Here is a 19,147-nt window from a genome sequence, read left to right on the forward strand (position 1 = left end):
TCTATCTTCTAAGCAAAAAAATAGTGATTCTCATTTTAGCCGAAATCGTGCAGCTCTAATCTAGGATAATGGGATAAAAGAGGTTTTGCATATTTTCTCCTTTAAAAACTTATTATTATTATAATCCAATAATAATGTTTTAAAGCATATCAACATATCAAATAGAAATGCCAGGGTGGTACAACCACCTCCAAAATGGCCCTTTTTGGAAAGTACACGCCAAGGTGATCTTACTTTTTGCCACAAATTTATGGAAATGAAGAAACATGCTGGTATTGAAGTTGTTAAGGTATGCTTAAAGGGGTTGTAAAGTCAGAAGGTTTTTTTTTTATCTTACTGCATTCTATGCATTAAGAAAAAAAGCCTTTTGTGTGCAGCAGCCCACTTGCCGCCCCCCACCCCCAATACTCACCAGAGCCACCGTCTCTATCCAGCAATGTCCACAAGTGTCCCAGTCGTGTGGGACTCTGCCTCCTGATTGGCTGAGACACAGCAGTGGCAGTAAGCTAATCAGAAGAGAGAGGGGTCAGGGCCAAATCACAGATCTGTGTCTGAATGGACCCACGGAGCTGCAGCTCGGCTTGGGTGCCCCTATAGCAAGCTTCTTGCTGTGGGTGCACTCAACAGGAGGGAGGGGCCAGGAGAGCCGAAGAAGAACCCAGGAAGAGGAGGATCCGGGCTGCCCTGCGCAAATCCACTGCAAAGGGCGGGTCCACGTTTGTTATTTTTATAGACAAAAAAAACACAAGAACCACTTTAAGGCCTTTAATCATGTTGCAGCTTCTCCACCCTCTTCTGGTAGCCTGCACCAATATTTTCTTCTGCTTCTTGCACTGTGAGAGGAAGGGGCAGGTTCTCAAGTGCAAATAGTAACTTTTTTTTTTTTTAACTGTGATCGATGCAATTGATTATTACATCAATCACAATGCATAGAGTAATCCTGGTTGGCTGTGCCTTTAGCTTATGATTTCTGCTGTCTAATGACTGTAAGATTATAGGCGTTGTGTTCCATCCAGGTGTGTACACCTACAGTAAGCAAAAAGTGTGCCTGCGTGGGTTTCCTCTAGGTATTCCGAACTCCTCCCACACTCCAAAGACATGCTGGTAGGTTAATCGGCTCTTGTCTAAATTGGCCCTATTATGTAAGTGTATGAATGTGAGTTAAGGACCTTAGATTGTAAGCTCCTTGGGGGCAGGGGCAGAGGTGAATGCACAATACATATGTGAACAGCTGGGTAAATTGATGGCGCTATACTAGTACCTGTAATAAATACATAATAAAGGAAGTGCTAAAATTTCCACTTAGAAGATTGTTAAAGCGGAGTTCCACCAAAAAGTGGAACTTCCACTGATCGGAATCCTCCCCACCTCCGGTGCCACAATTGGCCCCTTTCAGGGGGAAGGGGGGTGCAGATACCGGTATAATACAGGTATCTGCACCCACCACTTCCGGGAATAGACTCCCACGGGAGTCACGCCCCTTCCCGCACATACCCCCCCCCCCGCCCCCCGCTGTCTCCTGGGAAACACACAGGTCCCAGGAGATAGCGGGGACCACTTACGACACGCAGCAGGGACCAGGGAAGTGAAGCTGCAACGCTTCACTTTCTGATTTCCCGAATGAGAATGGCGGCGGCAGCAGCCGAGAACCGAGTGATTGCTCGGCTTCGGCTGCCGACATTGCTGGACCCTGGGACAGGTAAGTGTCCATTTATTAAAAGTCAGCAGCTGCAGTATTTGTAGCTGCTGGCTTTTAATTTTTTTGTAGGTGGACTCCCTCTTTAAGGTAAGTTAGTGTTAGGCTTTAATTCCGATTGAAAGGACAAGTTCACCTTTGGGAACATGTTACATGTTCCACCCAATTTTAGGGTGGAACATGTAACATGTTCCCAGTGCTGCAGCCGCCACCCGCTGCCCCCCCCCCCCCCCTACGACAGCAGTATGGGATGAAGTTCCCCATACTAGCTGCCATCATTTGAAAGAAGCGCGGCTGTCTGAATGAACTACAAGCCCTGGCATCCTAAGCGGCTGTCGGCTTGTAGTTCTCAATGAACTACCATGGCGCTGTGGAGCTCCTTGTTAGTTGATTGAGTCTTCCTGTCAGCAAGTATTGGCTTACCCATAGGGAATTGTACGGGCAAGCCGATACAGTGACAGTGTGTAGGAGGCCTGCATGCACAAATTGCATTTATTATTTTTTTTATTAAAAAGGTGAACTTATCCTATAAGCTAATTCCAGGCAAGCCTGACAGGGAGAAAACCCTAGGGCAAACCTAAAACGTAGTGTAATGATTATATCTTCCATCAGAACTGGAGCTGAAGTCAGGTGGAATTGATACATTTAATATAGTTTCTTTATTAGTTCATGCATTCATCACACACTGTATAAGTAAAAAGGAGAACTAGAAGCAGATAACATTATTCCAGATTCACATTCTGTTTCGAAAAAGTCCCTGGTGCTTTAGTCTTAGAAGACTTACATTCCATCTCACGGCTGTCACATTTTTCCCAGAGAGAAAAAGTAAAACTTCTGAGAGCTTTGCTGACATTTCGCCTGCACTAAGCTGTCTCAACACAGTAAGGGAAATTCTTACATTCCACAGCTGCAGTCATCTTAGACTCAATGTCACTAATGGGAGATAAGAAATCTGTAGGGTTACTCATAATTGCGATCTGTGATTTCCCTGCATGTCTATTTAAGTGTGAAAATATGATCAATACTACTATATTAAAAGGCACCATTGCAGCAGGGTCAGTTTGGCCCAAGCACCACAATCATCCTGAATATATCCGCAATGCGTTTCCAGCCAATTAGGATGGTGAAGGCAGTCAAGAAAGAGGACTTGATGATGTGGGGTGAAGGAAAGGAGGGCAGAAAGGGCAGGAACATGGCCAGACTATGAGTGAAAGGAAAGCAGAGGAGACAGAAATTTGGCTGGTCTCAGAGGCAGAAGACATCTGTGGAGGGCAGTAATGCGGCTGGCCGAGGAGGCAAAAGATATCAATGAGAGAAGTAATGCGGCTGGTCTAAGAAGCAGAGGATATCAGTGAGGGCAGTAACCTGGCTGCTCGAGGAATAAGACGATATCAGTGAGGGCAATAATGCAGCTGGTCTTAGAGGCAGAAGATATCAGTGAGGGTAGTAATGCAGCTGGTTGAGGAGGCAGAAGATATCAGTGAGGGCAATAATGCAGCTGGTTGAGGAGGCAGAAGATATCAGTGAGGGCAATAATGCAGCTGGTCATGGAGGCAGAAAATATCAGTGAGGGCAGTAATGCAGCTGGTCGAGGAGGAAGATATTATCATAGTAGGCGAGGTTGAAAAGAGACATAAGTCCAACCTATGTGTGTGATTATATGTCAGTATTACATTGTATATCCCTGTATATTGTGGTCGTTCATGTGCTTATCTAATAGTTTCTTGAAACTATCGATGCTCCCCCGCTGAGACCACCACCTGTTGAAGGGAATTCCACATCCTTGCCGATCTTGCAGTAAAGAACCCTCTTTGTAGTTTAAGGTTAAACCTCTTTTCTTCTAATTTGAATGAGTGCCCACAAGTCTTGTTAAACTCCCTTTTGTGAAAAAGTTTTATCCCTATTGTGGGGTCACCAGTACGGTATTTGTATATTGAAATCATATCCCCTCTCAAGCGTCTCTTCTCCAGAGAGAATAAGTTCAGTGCTCGCTACCTTTACTTATAACTAATGTCCTCCAGACCCTTTATTAGCTTTGTTGCCCTTCTTTGTGCTCATTCCATTTCCAGTACATCCTTCCTGAGGACTGGTGCCCAGAACTGGACAGCATACTCCAGGTGTGGCCAGACCAGAGTCTTGTAGAGAGGTCAGTAATGCGGCTGGTCTCAGAGGCAAAAGGTAACAGTGAGGGCAGTAATGTGGCTTCTCTTAAAAGCAGAAGACATCAGTGGGTGCAGTAATGTGGCTGGTCAAGAAGGCAGAAAACATCAGTACGGGCATTAATGGTGCTGGTCTTAAAAGGCAGAAGGCATCAGTGGGGGCAGTAATGTGGCTAGTCAAGACGTCAGAAGACATCAGTACGTGCATTAATGGTGCTGGTCTTAAAGTCAGAAGACATCAGTGAGGGCAGGAATGTGGCTGGTTGAGGAGGAAGATGATATCAGTGAGAGAAGTAATGTGGCTGGTCTCAGAGGCAGACGATAACAGTGAGGGCAGTAACGTGGCTTGTCGTAAAAGCAGAAGACATCAGTGGGGGTAGTAATGCGGCTGGTCAAGAAGGCAGAAGACATCAGTGCAAGCATTATTGGTGCTGGTCTTAAAACGCAGAAAACATCAATTGAGGCGGTAATGTGGTTGCCAGAGGAGGTAGAAGAAAAGAGTGGCAGCAGTAATGTGGCTGGTCAAGGAGGCAGAAGACATCAGTGGGGGCAGTAACGTGGCTAGTCGAGGAGGCGGAAATCATCAGTGGGGGTAATAATGTGGCTGGTGGAGGAGGCAGAAGACAAAAATGGGGCAGTTTGTGGCTGGTCCAGCGCCTAGAGGCGATTCAGTTCGCATTGTGCGCTATATAAGTATTTCATTCATTCATAAAGCACAGCAGAGATAGTATAAAAGTGGCTCATAATGGGGAACAAAATGTGGCTGATCAGAAGACATCAATGAGGACAGCAAAGATTGTGGCTGGATTAGTAGGTATAGCACCACAATTGGGGTAGAAATGTGGCTGAGCCAAGGGGTAGAGGGCTTTTTTGGCTGAACCAAGTGGCAGAGGACAGCAGAAGGGGCAGAATCAGGAAGCAGAGCAAAGCATAGGGGGAAGAAATATGGCCACCAGTGGGGACAGAGATGTGCTCAGACCAGGAAGCCAAGGACAGCAGTGGGGCAGAAATGTGGCTGAATCAAGAGGAAGAAGACAGAAGCGGGAGCAGGAAAAAAAAAGGTTGAACAAGGTGGCAGAGGCTAGCAGTGGGGTAGAAATATGACTGGATCAGGAGGCAGTGGTCAGCAATGAAGGTAGAAATTTGGCTTGTGCAGGAAGCAGCAAGAGTAGAAATGTGACTGGAAAGCAGAAAACATCAGTATTGTAAGAAATGGCAGAAATGTGGCTGGACTCAGGGCTGGTGCTACCAGAGGGCACTGCTGCCTAGGGCGCCCATCCACTGGGGTTCTTACTCTCTTCTCTCGGCAGCAAGCAACTAAGTCTCAGCATCAGCAGGCAGCTACCGCTCCGTTCACACAGTCTCAGAGGCGGTGGACCATTGTGTCTGTGTCCCGACTCCCGAATGAATGAAAGCAAGCAAACATTCATTGATGGGCACTGGTAGGCTGCATTTGATGGGCGTCGGTGAGGCTGCATTGGATGGGCGTTGGTGAGGCTGCATTGGATGGGCGCTGGTGAGGCTGCATTGGATGGGCACTTCATCAAAAAGGTGGGGTATACATGCAAAGGGGGTGGAGTCCGAGGAGCTAATGGGGGGGTCGGCAAAATGAGGTTTCGCCTAGGGTGTCAAAAACCCTTGCCCCAGCCCTGGCTGGACTAGGAGGCATAGGGCAGTTGACGGGGAAGAAATGTGGCCGAATCACAAAGCTAAGAACAGCATTTGGGGAGAAAACATGGCTGAATCGAGAGGCAGTGGGAGCAGAAAAAATGGTTGGATAGCGCAGCATAGGTCAGCACTGGAGTAAGTAAAATGGCTGGATCAGGCAGCAGAGGCCAGCAGTGGAAGCAGAAATGTGGCTGGACGATTAGACAGAGAACAGTTAATGGGGCAGAAATTTGTCTGGACCAGAAAGCAGAGGACAGCAGTGGGGGTGGAATTGACTGGACTAGGAGGAGGAGGACAGCAGTGAGGGCAGAAATGTAGCTGGAATGGGAGCCAGAGGATGGCGGAAGGGGCAGAAATGTGGCTGGACTAGGAAGCAGAGGACAGCAGTGGCAGAAATGTACCTTGACTGAAGAGATTTAGTAGTAGATATGGAACTGCAGTAGTGAACCTCAGCCCCTTGATAGGATAAGGAGTGCTGAGAGGTTACTGCATAAAATAGCTTCTTGTGGAATCCAGAAAGAGTGGGGTTCCCCAACATCCCAGAACCCACCTTGGGCACAGACTAAGACAAGAAATCCGCACCATTGTGGAGCCTAAATATTTCTGGAGCCGTTTCCTAGTGTTTAGGAAGATTTGTCCAGTACATACTGCCTCAGAAAGCTTCTATCTGGCATACAGACTGAGCTGCAAGGGTGGCACAACACTGGTTGCCAGGAACAAGTTTATTTACACTGGCTACCAGCATGGTACAGCGCTGGCAACTCCGGAGCAGCAGGTAATGAAATTCTTAGGAAATCAGACAAAAGATACATTTTATTTTGCCGAGATTACTGTTGGGTTGCCAATCCAGAAAAAGAAAAGATTTTTTTTTGTGTCCCATAAACACCAGCAAGCTAATGCCAACACCTCACAGACTATAACTGCCACATACAGGTACAATGTTTGCCTGCATCTTTGATAAATATCTCAGAGATGATGCCCTTCGTGAAGGTATTTTTTTTTTTTCCAACTGGTGGCAGATTTTTAAACATCTGTTTGCCGTTGAATTTCTCCGTTTCATTTAGTATTTTTTTTTCTGAATAACCAGCCAAGGCCAAAATGTCTTTTCAAATGGTCAGAATTTAAATATATTTTTTTGGGCTATTTAAGGGAGAGAAAAAAAAACATAAAACTGTCCGAAGGTGGAGTCCAACCCTTTTCTGTTCAGCCGTGGCACTGCCTTAAAGCGGAACTAAAGACTCTTATCGCTTTCAGCCAAGGAAGCTGCCCATCTTGGCCTCTGCTGATCCTTAACTGCCTCAATGCTGCATATGTGATCAGTTATGACTCCAGCCATTTGATGGTTTGATAGTTTGGTTGAGGGCACCACCAGTTACATTCCTAGCACGTGCCGGGAAATGTTTTTGGAAATCGATGGGCTTAGGTTCCACTTTAAGCACTTGCCGACTGCAAACGGTGATGGGTTTAGGTAGTAGACACAGAAATAGAATAAAAAGTATATTAGCACTGTGTTTTCTCACTCGTGAAGCAGACATTAAGCTATATTAAGCTATATTACTTTTACAGAGCGAAAATAGGATGACAGTTCAGGCAATATTAAGGCAGCAAAATACTCCTTCACTATGATGGTGCAGAGAGCTGACAACGCTGCTGTGTAGGCTGAAAACCAATATCATCAATGGGCTCAAGGCAAGACCCAAGAGTGGCCGTATGATGACAGCTGGGCTGACAACCTGACAACCTAGGCAGCACCAGTGCCGAGAGCTCTGTACCGCAGCACAAAGAAGAAAGCAAACTACTTAAAAAATAAATAAATAAAAATAGATCATTCATGAACCAAAAAAAAAGTAAAAAAAAATCAAACTCAAGGTATAAAATCATCAAAATTTAATATACTACACTCATCTCTGGCTCCCTGATGTTTTGGCTTGTCTGACTATCCGTTCTGGTTTCTGAACTCTGGCTATGTATTGACTATGTATACTCTGTTTACACTTTTTATTATTCTTAAACAAATGGAATTTAACTACTTCTGTCTCACTCTGATTCATGGTTTCTGACACCCTGGTGCAGTAATTCCGCAGTATGTACCAACAAACTGAGAATGGTATACCTGGGATACAGTCAAAGAAATGTCACAAAAAGGCCCATAAATAGACCATCGATTCAAGGTGGTACCTGCTTGGTTTGGTTATAATGTGGTTATTGATGGGAGGGGAAGCAACCTATATAATAGAAAAAACATCCAAGGGGTGGGGTTTGCGGAGAAGGAAAAAAAAGACTGAGTATTAGTAATAAAAGTAGAAGAGTCAGGCAGAACTGAAAATGGAGGGTAGGGTGGGATACAAGGGAATGAGTGGGGGGAGTGTACCCCAGGAGCTCACACGTGACAAATGAAAATCCATGATATTTCAGTTACTTTATTTTAGTTTAGTTTATTCCCAGGATTCGGTTCGTAAACTGTGAAGATGGAAATTGATTGTGCCCTGGCTACAGGTATGTAGGAATTTGTCCTGTATATCGTTAAGGATGGCAGTTGCTCCCTAAGGAGTTTGTCATGGAGACTTCGAAGTAAATTTTTTTGTTTATTTAAAGTCAACAGCTACAAAAAGTGTGGCTGCTGACTTTTAATAGTCAGCCACTCACCTGTCCCACAATCCAGCGGTGTACTTGCCTCAGCAGTGTTTTCCCATGTCCTCCCTAGGCAGCGCTGGCATTTCTACTATGAGCCAGTCCCAGCAGACTTTGGGGAGAAATTTTGCTTCCGATCGCCTAAGGCGACTGGGACGGAAGTGAGAGCAGGTACCTGCTCCCCACCTCCTTCCCAAACTCTCAGTTTCACAAACAGGAACCGAGAAAAAGTCCTTAAAGCAGAAGTTCCACTTTTGGGTGGAACTCAGTTTTAAGTTTTCAAAACTAAGTATCAGAGATTTCCAAGCCTTTGTGATTGTCTGCTACGTTGCCATAAAATGTGGGTGATAAGTATGAGCTCTAGTCAGGTCTTTTTTAAACTGTATAAATGTATGATGATCTACTTGCTTCATTACAGGGGTGAGCAAATGAGTATAAGACACTATAGTACTCAAATTCCTTGTTGGTAATTGATAACTACTGTATTACCAAGGGTTATGCTTCATACAGTTAAAGCGGAACTGATTTATTATTATTTTTTTCTTTAATGCAACACTCAAAAAATCATTCATGCATGCACACTTTTTCAAATATATGTGTCTTGAGGAATTCTCAATAGGTTTTCCAGCAGCAAAAAGACCTATGATTCTCTGTGACCCCTTGGCTTGATCTATGCCAGCTCTACAGTTCAGTGGTCATAAGCTTCCCATGCTTTCCTACATACATTGAGGGAAATGTATCAAACCTGGAGCAAACAGAATCTGGAACAGCTTTGCATGGCAACCAATCAGCTTTTATCTTTCATTTTCAAAGCTTAAAGCTGAACTGCAACTTTTGTTACACTTTACATAGCTTGTTTGGGCCAGCTTGGCCCAAACAAGCTATGTCCGTCACTAACATGTGAGGCTGCTGGATGTGCGGTATAAACTGTATGTAGCTGAGGCTCCATACAGCATATTGACTGTGTTCCGGGTTCAAGCCAAGACTTCCTGTCTCTGACCCAAAATACAGTAGAGCAGGGGTGCCCAACTTTTTGAAGAGCGAGGGCCACTTAAGCAAATTGGTAGATGGTCGCGGGCCACAATGAACGGAGCGGGGGGATGACAGGTCCGTGTCCATGAACACAGCCCAGTCTACTCTATGGGCCCTCTGATCCAATCCGATTCGCCCATACGGAAGGGGCAGATCACTTTCTATTTTTTTCGGTAGGCGGGTATAAACAGACACAAGTCCATTTACATCTGCTGCTCCATAGAGGTGAATAGTAAGTCCGATTGGGTCGGACCAATCATGTGAAAGGGGCCTAAGGCTGCTTTCACACTGATGCGCTGCAATTTTCCCAAACCGTGGATGCAACGCAGTGAGCCTGTGGATTTTCTGTGGGTTAGCTGCACTTTACCGTAAACTTCTATTATATCCTACAGGTGTGGCACAGTTTCTGAAGGCGCAACAAACCGAAGGTAATAACAGAAGTCTATGGCTCAATGCACGTAACCCACAGCTGCACTAACCACTGCAAAACAGATATATCCATATATACTGTGAATTTAGTAGTAAACTTACCTTTAATAACCGTCTTCCATTCTGGTATCGCTGGCTGTTGCTGTCCCAGGCAGAGTGCATTTGGTACCACTCTGCCTGTGACAGGAGCAGGCGCTATACAGGAAGCATTGGCTTATGTGGCTCTGCTCCGCAGCCACTTGCTTCCACTACCAGCGGCTTCATTCACAAAACTGCTGCTCTGGGATGGTAGGTCAGCAACCTGTGATCTGGGCTTGCCAACCTGCCATCTTAGAGCAGGAGGTCGAGGGCCACATCAGAGGGCTCCGCGGGCCGCATGTGGCCCCCGGGCCACTGGTTGGGCACCCCTGCAGTAGAGTCTATCTGATTGGCGCTTAGCTATTCAAAGAAAACAATGTATTCTAGCAATGAATACAAAGTTTCCTCTGATTTGCTAAGTCAGAGGTTGTGACATCATCAGCCCGCCTCACTGACTTAGCCAATCAGATGAAGCTTTGTATTCATTGCTAGAATACATTGTACAGTGCTTGCTCTGCACGGCTGAGCGCCGATCAGATAGACTCAGCTGTGCTCTGGGTATGAGACAGGAAGTCTCGGCTCGAACCCGGGAACACAGTGCGGTATGCTGTATATTGCCTCAGCTACGTACAGTTTATACTGCACATCCAGCAGCCTCACATGTTAGTGAGGGACATAGTTAGTTTGGGCCAGGGGTCAAGTCCTGGGGAAAAAAGTGTGGGAACTCCCACCCAAGATCCACTCCCCCACCAAAAAAAAATAAAAAATGATACGCTCATATGCACTTGGGGTTTTATCTTCCATATAACGCCCCCTTCTCTCAGTTCATTAGCAGAGAACGTCAGACAATCGGCCAACATTTTCTAATCTACCAATTCTAAAACTTATTTCAAATATTAGTAAGTCCTGGGCATCAACCAAAAAAGGAAATATGCTAAAAAATTTAAAGCTGCCCCTTTAAGTGAATAAGCCACCTCTGAAAAGATAACAAATGAAAAGCTAGGTGCTAACACATGTGATAATTGCATGTGAACAAAAAAGTCATTTATAAGAATAAATACTGCACAGTCCAAAAAATGTCCCTAAATCTTGCTGAAGAAAGCTCCAATCACCATGCTCCTGGTCTTAAAGGTGCCTTAGATACTCCTCATAAGTGTTCCACCACAAAGTGTACAAAATACACGCTTACCAACAACATCTATGACATGCTGTTGGTAAGCTGTTGATTTGGTGTTATAGGGTACCACCCTTTTTTCACATTGTTTTCACAATGTCCCACCTTAATAATGGTATATGGGAAACCATCACCAGCTGATCTCCTCAAATATCAATAACCGAGATCCAGGGAGAGATAACAATCCAGGATAGTGTGATACAATTTTATTAAAAGTCAAAACGAGGATTAAAAATATGAAATTTGCCACTCACATTTAAAAGGTGCTATAGTCAGCACCAACACAACCAGCCTGTTCGATTACCCTGCCTATCATTCGGTCCAAGCCAGCGTGCGTACCAAACAGCCGAATGTTCAAACCAGATCAGAAAACGGAAATTACGTCACATATGGTGGACACGCAGCCTCAACGCATTTCACTTGTCAGAATAGTCAGGAGCTTTGTGGCGGAGCACTTATGAGGAGTATCTGAGGCACCTTTAGGACCAGGAGCACGGCGATTGGAGCTTTCTTCAGCAAGATTTAGGAAAATCTTTGGACTGTGCAGTATTTATTAATTATTCTTATAAATAACATTTGTTTTCATCTTTGGACTGCTTTTTTTTATCCTTTTGCTCACATGCAAATATCACATATGTGTTAGTGCCTTGTTTTTCATTTGTTTGGGAATTACGTAAAGAATTGAAAACGCAGAGCTCCCTCTCCTTTACCCTCCTGTGCCCCTTACACTAACCACACCAAATCAATTATATTGGAGAAACAATAAAGTAATATAGATTCAACCAAAATAACCTCAGGAAAACTTTCAGCCACCAGAAGATGAGAAACTAAAAGGTCCAGCATAGCTATGCTGTGCATGGAAACAACTCCTAAAGGAACCACAACTCTCAGCATTGCCAGTCACCTAAATACACCTACCTCTTTCTGATCCAGCTGAAGAGAAGACTTGATGAGGTCCCGCAGGGCAGTGAGCTGCTTCTTCTCTTCATCTTGTGTTTGTTTTATCTGGAAAGAAACATTATTATAGTGTTTGCCAAATGCCGGTTACTCTTGTATGACCATTGCCAACTTTTTCAGGGCCTAGCTGCCTTCTCCTGACCTACAAAAATGTTTGCCCGTGTATTATCCACCTACACTGCTATGTCTCAGCTTTAGCTGTACTAAATGTCACTGAAAATCCTACTCAGGAACTCATTCCGGCCTCTCACTGGGTTCAAAGTATCTGTAGGGAAAAATATCTATTCGTACGGTCAACCACTATCACCGATAAAGAAAGTGGGGGTGAATCCAAAATTTTTTGAATTGTCCCCAAAACAAAGAGGTGCACCTGATCTGGGGACGACTGTTTAAGAGGGGAATTCCCCTGTCTTTCAGAGTATCCCTCTAATTTCCTCATGTCTCTCGGAAACTTTTCTTAAAAGGTACACAGACTAAAAAAAAAAAAAAAATTTAAAAACTGGCAGGTGTTTTTTCTTCCTTATTCCAAAAAAAAACATGTTGGCTATATACACACTGCAAGTATCCTATTTTCATTGTACCTGCTCATTCCCCAACACTGGAAAGTGGTGTGTTACTGTGCATTAATATGCATTACTGTAGTTGCTGATGTACTGCATTATCTTATTAAATGGTGGTATCCTACGCGTATCGTCACTTGGACATGTGACTTCATCATGTCACATGTCCAAGTGACGATACACGTAGGATTGGACTAGGAGGATACCGGAAGTGACGTCCGGAGTACGAACGTGGAGTCCGTTCGTTTGATGCTGCTGTTTGTATTCTGCCTATATATTACTTTTTAAATGTGAGTACCCAGGACTATGTCCTTTTTAGAATAAAGTTCGATTTTATTACATACTTCACTATTGGAGCTCCTTTTTTCCTATGGATGTGAGTAATGGTTTGTGGCTGAGGACCTAGAGGGGACCACCTATATTGCCTATACCATCTGATTGTTGAAAGAAATATCTGCTGTTTACCTTACAACAGTGAGGTAAGGTAGCCATTGCACCCAGTGTGTGGACACTGATTCACGAGATCGCCGGTGGAACTATTTTTTGCTCACGGAGTCATTATATGTTTATGACACAGAGTGGACTCACAAAGTGCATGTCTCAATATGGATTGATATTTTTGTTATAGAAATAGACACTATCACTACTATTGGATATTAATTACTCTGTTGCACTTTATTGGATAATTGATTATTCATTGTTTGGCTAATATTTGCTAATACACATTTTTTTATTTTTATAGTATTTATTATTTTTTATTACATTTTTTATTACAGTTTGTGTTTCACATTATATGCACTATTTGGATTGAATTATACTTTGAATTATACTTCGCATTATATGCACTATTTGGATTGAATTATACTTTGAATTTATTAGATATATTTTAGCTTCGCTATATATATTTTTTGGCACTGGATGCACTTTACTGTTTACTGTCACTGGATGCACTTTAGTGTAAGAGGGACCAACTGTTAGATTGCATGCGATTGGATATTATTGAGTTAGCACCCACTCACTATTTGAAAGGGATAGCAGTTATTGTTTAATCATCTGCGTATTGTACATTGACATATACATCTATTTCTATTAGTTTATCTATTTACATTAATTGTGTAGCGCCACACCATTCAACATATACACAGCATATTTATTTAGGGGAGGGTTTGAGCCCCTGTTGGTGTTTTGCTGCAACCACAACTTTTTTATTTTCCTTGTTTTTTCTTTATCGGTTAAAACATTGTGGCGCGAGGATAATTTATAACTACTACTTGTAGTATAAGGATTGTTTTTTTTCCAATGTGGTGGCAATAGCATTTTTTTTCCTAAAAAGGTACAGTATATATTTTTTTAAAGCACCCCCCCCCATGCTCACACACAAAGGCGAACACGCGTGTGAGTCCCGCATGCATATGTAAATGGTGACTGCACCACACATGTGAGGTATCGCCATGAACGCCAGATCACCTGTGTCACTCTGTAAAACTGATAACCTGTAAAAGCCTTTAAAATGTCACTAATGGAGATTTTTAGGTACCATAGTATGGTGCCGTTCCATGAGAGTAAGCAATTTTAAAGCAAGACATGTTTGGTATCTATTAACGCGGCATAACATCGTCTTTTATATTTTACCAAACAACGGGGTATTACATTGTGTTGTTGCACATTTAAAGTCTTCGGTGTTACTATTTGCCATTTACCACCCCTCTGGCAGTTATTATATTTGCTTACATTATACCGCCTATGAGACTACATATTCTTTCTCACCGTTAAATGATCGCAGGAGGCATGTGAGATAGCTGAACAATGATTACTTGTAGATTTTTTTTTTTGGACCAGGCACTGTGTTCCCGTTGTGTTTTTTATGGGTTTGTATGTATTTAAAATTAAAATAATCTTTAAAAAAAAAAAAAAAGAAAAAAGGTTATTTTTCCCAAAAATAGCATTTGATAAAATGCTGCACATATATCATGTAGGGGTACTAAGTACTTTTGTAGCAAAAAAATAAAAATAAAATGCTGATTTTTACATGTAGGGGAGGAATGTCAGAATTGGCCCAGGCTGGAACTTGTTAAAATGACACTCACTTTAGCAAATTCAGGGCAAAGTTACAATGGCAAATTTAAATACACAATGTAAATCCCATTCCTGACTACTTTATGCTCACCTCCCCTTCACTCCATCCACAATTCCAATTTCACAGCCGCCACACAAATACCCAGTGCTGGCTGGTGTTGGAGCTCAAAGGGTGATAGGGGCTAGTGATTGGCTGCTTGACCCAAGCACTGCGTCATACTACCCCCATACCAGAAAACTGGGTATTTGTCAGTGGCCACCATTGAAGAACAATTGGTGGGGAGCACTAAGTAGGTGAGAACAGTATAAAGTGTCCAGGGGATGGGTGTTACGCAGATATTGTCCCTTCCACTCATGATGAGTGTATCTTTATGCGCAACATTCTAGTGCAAACATTTGTGTAGCTGAACAAAAAGTAAATGTCAAAACGATATGTTTACTGCATGCATTTAAAAAAAAACACAGATTTGAATGGAGCATCGAGAATAAAATAACCATCCTCTTACGTTATATAAATCTGCAGCCAATTTCTCAATATACTGTTTCATTTTGTCTGCAGTTTTCAAGCCATCCTGAAAGAAACTGAGATACAAAAGTGAGTTTAGACAAATAGTAATTTACAACATGAAGGGTTATTAAAAGGGCCTTTTGTATCACATGGGGAAATCTCTCTAAAAGTGAGGCCCCTGATAGTAGTGGAAACCCAACAGGAGTGCTAACCCCTTCAAAATTAAAACAATCTCTTGGTTTGACATCCACCTTACACCAACTATTTTGCTGCTTAGGCCTAGACAAAGTGTTCAACTCTTTAGTGGACTACCAGTCAAGCTCCTGAGCAAAACAAATCTGCTGTTTGGGCCTGTTATGTCCTCTTAGAACTGGGGAGCTCTAGTGATGGTGGAGAGTAATGATGCAAAGAATGGCATAATTGAGATCCACCCAACAACGAGGAAGAGAACACTGCATGCCATGCGCCCTACAAGCCCTTACCTGTGGTATTAGATTTGTTTTATTTTTATTTTTTACAGGCCAAGTACATTTCTCACAGTGAATGGTGGCTAGTGAAGGATAAGCTCCATGTTGCTTCATAGGACTGGGAGGTAAGGGGCTCTGGTGCCTCGATTTTACCCTTTCCTGAAACATTTCCGACAGAGGAACGGAGGATACTGGTGAGCAGGAATAAGTTAGTGGCATGCAAAGCATAAAGGTGAATCACATGCATGTCACACTGGCACCATTAACCTTGGTGACACAGGACAGTACAAGGCTGTACTTTATTCATTGAGATTAACCAAGGTCCAACCTGTGTTGGCAGACACAATACAGATACTATGCCTTCAAACTTGACCTGTGCTGGCAGACAAACCTTTGTCAGTGTATGGCGAGTGCTATCATTGACATTTAGCGGTTTCCACTATGGTATGCTTAAGGCAGGGCTTTTTTTCTCAGAGAAAAGGTCCAGGAACTCCCCCCTTTCTGAGCCACCCCTTTTCTACACCCCTACCCACCACCGAGCATCATTCCTTGGTACCATCCCATACCCACCTCCCAGTACTGCCCTTTTAGACAATACAGAACCAAGTATCAATTTGTGGTGCTAACTAATCCGTAAGGAATTTGGTAATTATAACAAGAAAAGCAGTAAAAAAGAACACCTGCAGCCAGTAACAATAGAGCCCCCGCCAGCAACAATAGACCACCCCACCACAAACCCCCTCCCCCGGCAACAATAAACTCCCAGCAGCAACAGCAGATCTCCCCAAAGCCAGCATCAATAGATTCTCCGGCAGCCAGCAACAATCCTCCCTCAACAGTAGATCTCTCCCAGCAACAACTGACCCCCTAGCAATACAAGACCCACCCCCAGCAACAATAGACTTCCTCAGAAAAAAAAAGACCCCCATGCAAAAACAGATACACTCCAGCTAGAATAGATCCCCTAGCAGTCAGTATCAATAGACCCTGCGGCACACCCCAGCACCACTTGCTGTCAGTGGTGAAGGTGCCGGCACTGCGTTCCCCCACGTTCCCGCTGAAAAAAAAGCCCTGGCTTAAGGTGATTGTAGCCATATTGTGCAACAACAGAATTTCGTACCGTCCACGATATTTTATTTTCACTAGCATTCAAATTCACAAGACCAGTTTTTGGGCATTCTTCTAGGGTACAGTTGAGTACTGCTTGGACCTCAGAAGAAAGGGTAGGAGACCCCTGAAAGCCTGTCCTGAAAATGTAACTTAGTGCAAATTTCTATTGTAAAGCGCTGCGTAAACTGTTGGCACTATATAAATCCTGTGTAATAATAATATTATTAAAAAAAATTTTTAAATGTATCACAGGTAGTATTACTACAACCCCATTTCCAAAAAAGTTGGGAGGCTGTGTAAAATCTACATAAAAAATAGAATGCGACGATTTTCAAATCTTGTAAAACCAAATTTTATTCACAATAGAAAACATCAAATATTTAAAGGAGTAATGCCGCTTCAGGCATAGTATCCCAAACAAACGCCCAACCACTCAAGCCTTCAGGTGCAGACTCTGCAAATGTGTAGACAATCAAGGAAGATAGCTGAACGGCCTCATTCCGAATATACACCTTAGATAGCTATGATCTACCATGATGTGAAACACGTTAGAAATTGTTCTGTACCTACCTCAGCCATGATGTGACGGCTTTAAATACTGTTTTTGCCACAATAAAGGTGTATATTCGGAGTGTGGCCGTTCAGCTATCTTCCTGGATTGCCATGAAATATTTAAACTGAGAAAATTAACTATTATAAGAAAAAAAATAAGGTAATTTTTAAATTAATGGCAGCAACACATCTCAAAAAAGTTGCGACAGGGCAACAAAAAGTTGGGAAATACAACCCCGATTCCAAAAAAGTTGGATAGGGCCATATTTCTCACGGTATAGCATCCCCTCTTCTTTTAACAACATTCTGTAAGGCCGGGTTCACAGATATATGCATTAGATGCATTTTAAACTGCAACCAATTTGCATAACATGTGAATGTGACCAGCTTTCAATGGAGCCGGTTCACACATGTCTGGGGTTAGTGTTGATGTGGTTTGAAAAAAGGATCCTGTGGATTTTTTGGGTCCGGTTCAGGTGCGAATTCAGGGAAAAATCTGCCCCTGAATCGCACCTGAACTGGTGAACAGAAACGCTCCAGACTGCAAACCGCAGCTGGACATGTGTGAACCCAGCCTGAATGTCTTGGAACGGAGGAGACCAGTTGCTGGAGTTTTGGGAGAGGAATGTTGTCCCATTCTTGCCTCAGCATATGCTTCTCTAAAACCTGGCTATATCATTCAGCATTGATGGTGCCTTTCCAGATGTGCAAGCTGCCAATTCCATACACACCCATGCACCCCCATGCCATCACAATATCAGGGGCTTTTGAACGGAATGCTAATAGTACATTTTCTAATTTGATGTGTTTTCTACTTTCTATTGTAAATAAAACATGGGTTTATGAGATTTGCAAATCATTGCATTCTGTTTTTATGTAGATTTTACACAGCGTCCCAATTTTTTATTTTTTTTTAAATTAGGGTTGTATGTTAAGCAACAAGAATGTCTCAAATTACACTACCTGCCTGGAGTTTGCATGTCCTCCCTGTGTTTGCGTGGGTTTCCTCTGGGTACTTCGTTTTCCTCCCACACTCCAAAGACATGCTGGTAGGTTGATTGGATCCTGTCTAAATTGTCCCTAGTATGCATGAATGTGAGTTAGGGAAATTAGAGTGTAAGCTCGTTGAGGGTAGGGACTGATGTGAATGTACAATGTATATGTAAAGTGCTGCGTAAATTGACAGCTCTATATAAGTATCTGAAATAAATAAAATAAATGTGTTGGGCTTGAAGGATATCTGCAGATGGAGTACTACCATCAGGGATATTGTGTAATCGAATATTTTGCTGAGAGAGACAACCTCCAGTGGCAGAAGTCCAAGTAGTTGATACCCTGATGAGCACATTACCTGCTCTGAAAATATGAGTGCAATGCAGGTTTTATAAATAATACCGTTTTATATTACACCAGAGGAAGTGCTTTGATTTTGGCGCATTACAGTTTTGGAAACAAGTTTTCTATGTGGTGATCATGTGGTCAGGCTGGGAGGGAAGAACCAAAGAGACCCCTAGTCCTTAGGAAGAGTGTGCCATGTGAAAACACTACTACAGCCTAGGGAACCCAACAAAGCAGGAGCAAAGAAGGGAAACCTACAAAGCGGCCCTGTTCTAAACATGAGCTATGGAGAAGTACTGCCCTGGTGCTGTGTAGACTTTCCCTGGCGGCCTTGTGACCCCTTCTATGTATCGACCCAAGAACTGCAAGCAAAGCTAAAAATCTTGAGTATCTTTTGCTTTCCGTAATCTAGTTAGGGAAAACGAGAAATAAGTCCACCCACTGCCTATAGGATAACAAAATCGTACTTACTTGCACTGCGCGTGGTAATACTTGATAAGGTTCTGTAGCAGGTCCACACCCTTCTTTGTCTTGATTTCATTAACTTTAATAAGATACTGTCAAAAGACAAATGCAGCGCTTTGTTGGTAATTACACACTCTATGTTTCGGGTTGGCAAAGCTGTATTTTAGTGCAAGGGAAATTTTTTTTTCCATCTCGGCGCGCATCTAATTAAATAATCATTGCTATGTAATTATAGTAATAACAGACA

At 43.0% G+C, this 19,147-nt stretch overlaps 1 protein-coding gene across 6 annotated transcripts in view; it reads right to left on the reverse strand.

The window, feature by feature from the left end:
- Positions 1-19,147, reverse strand: part of ASAP1 (ArfGAP with SH3 domain, ankyrin repeat and PH domain 1) — a 436,411-nt gene that overhangs the window by 105,031 nt on the left and 312,233 nt on the right. For all 6 annotated transcript variants that reach the window (XM_077493352.1, XM_077493348.1, XM_077493351.1 and 3 more), the window contains 3 exons: positions 18,907-18,992; positions 14,967-15,042; positions 11,786-11,872 (listed from right to left, as the gene is read on the reverse strand). In XM_077493352.1, coding sequence (XP_077349478.1) covers positions 11,786-11,872; positions 14,967-15,042; positions 18,907-18,992 — 249 coding nt within the window. The remainder of the gene's footprint in view (positions 1-11,785; positions 11,873-14,966; positions 15,043-18,906; positions 18,993-19,147) is intronic.

This window comes from Lithobates pipiens, unplaced genomic scaffold (genome assembly GCF_037356315.1).
Source record: "Lithobates pipiens isolate NorthernLeopardFrog02 unplaced genomic scaffold, aLitPip1_a1.2 Scaffold_19, whole genome shotgun sequence".
NCBI lineage: Eukaryota > Metazoa > Chordata > Amphibia > Anura > Ranidae > Lithobates > Lithobates pipiens.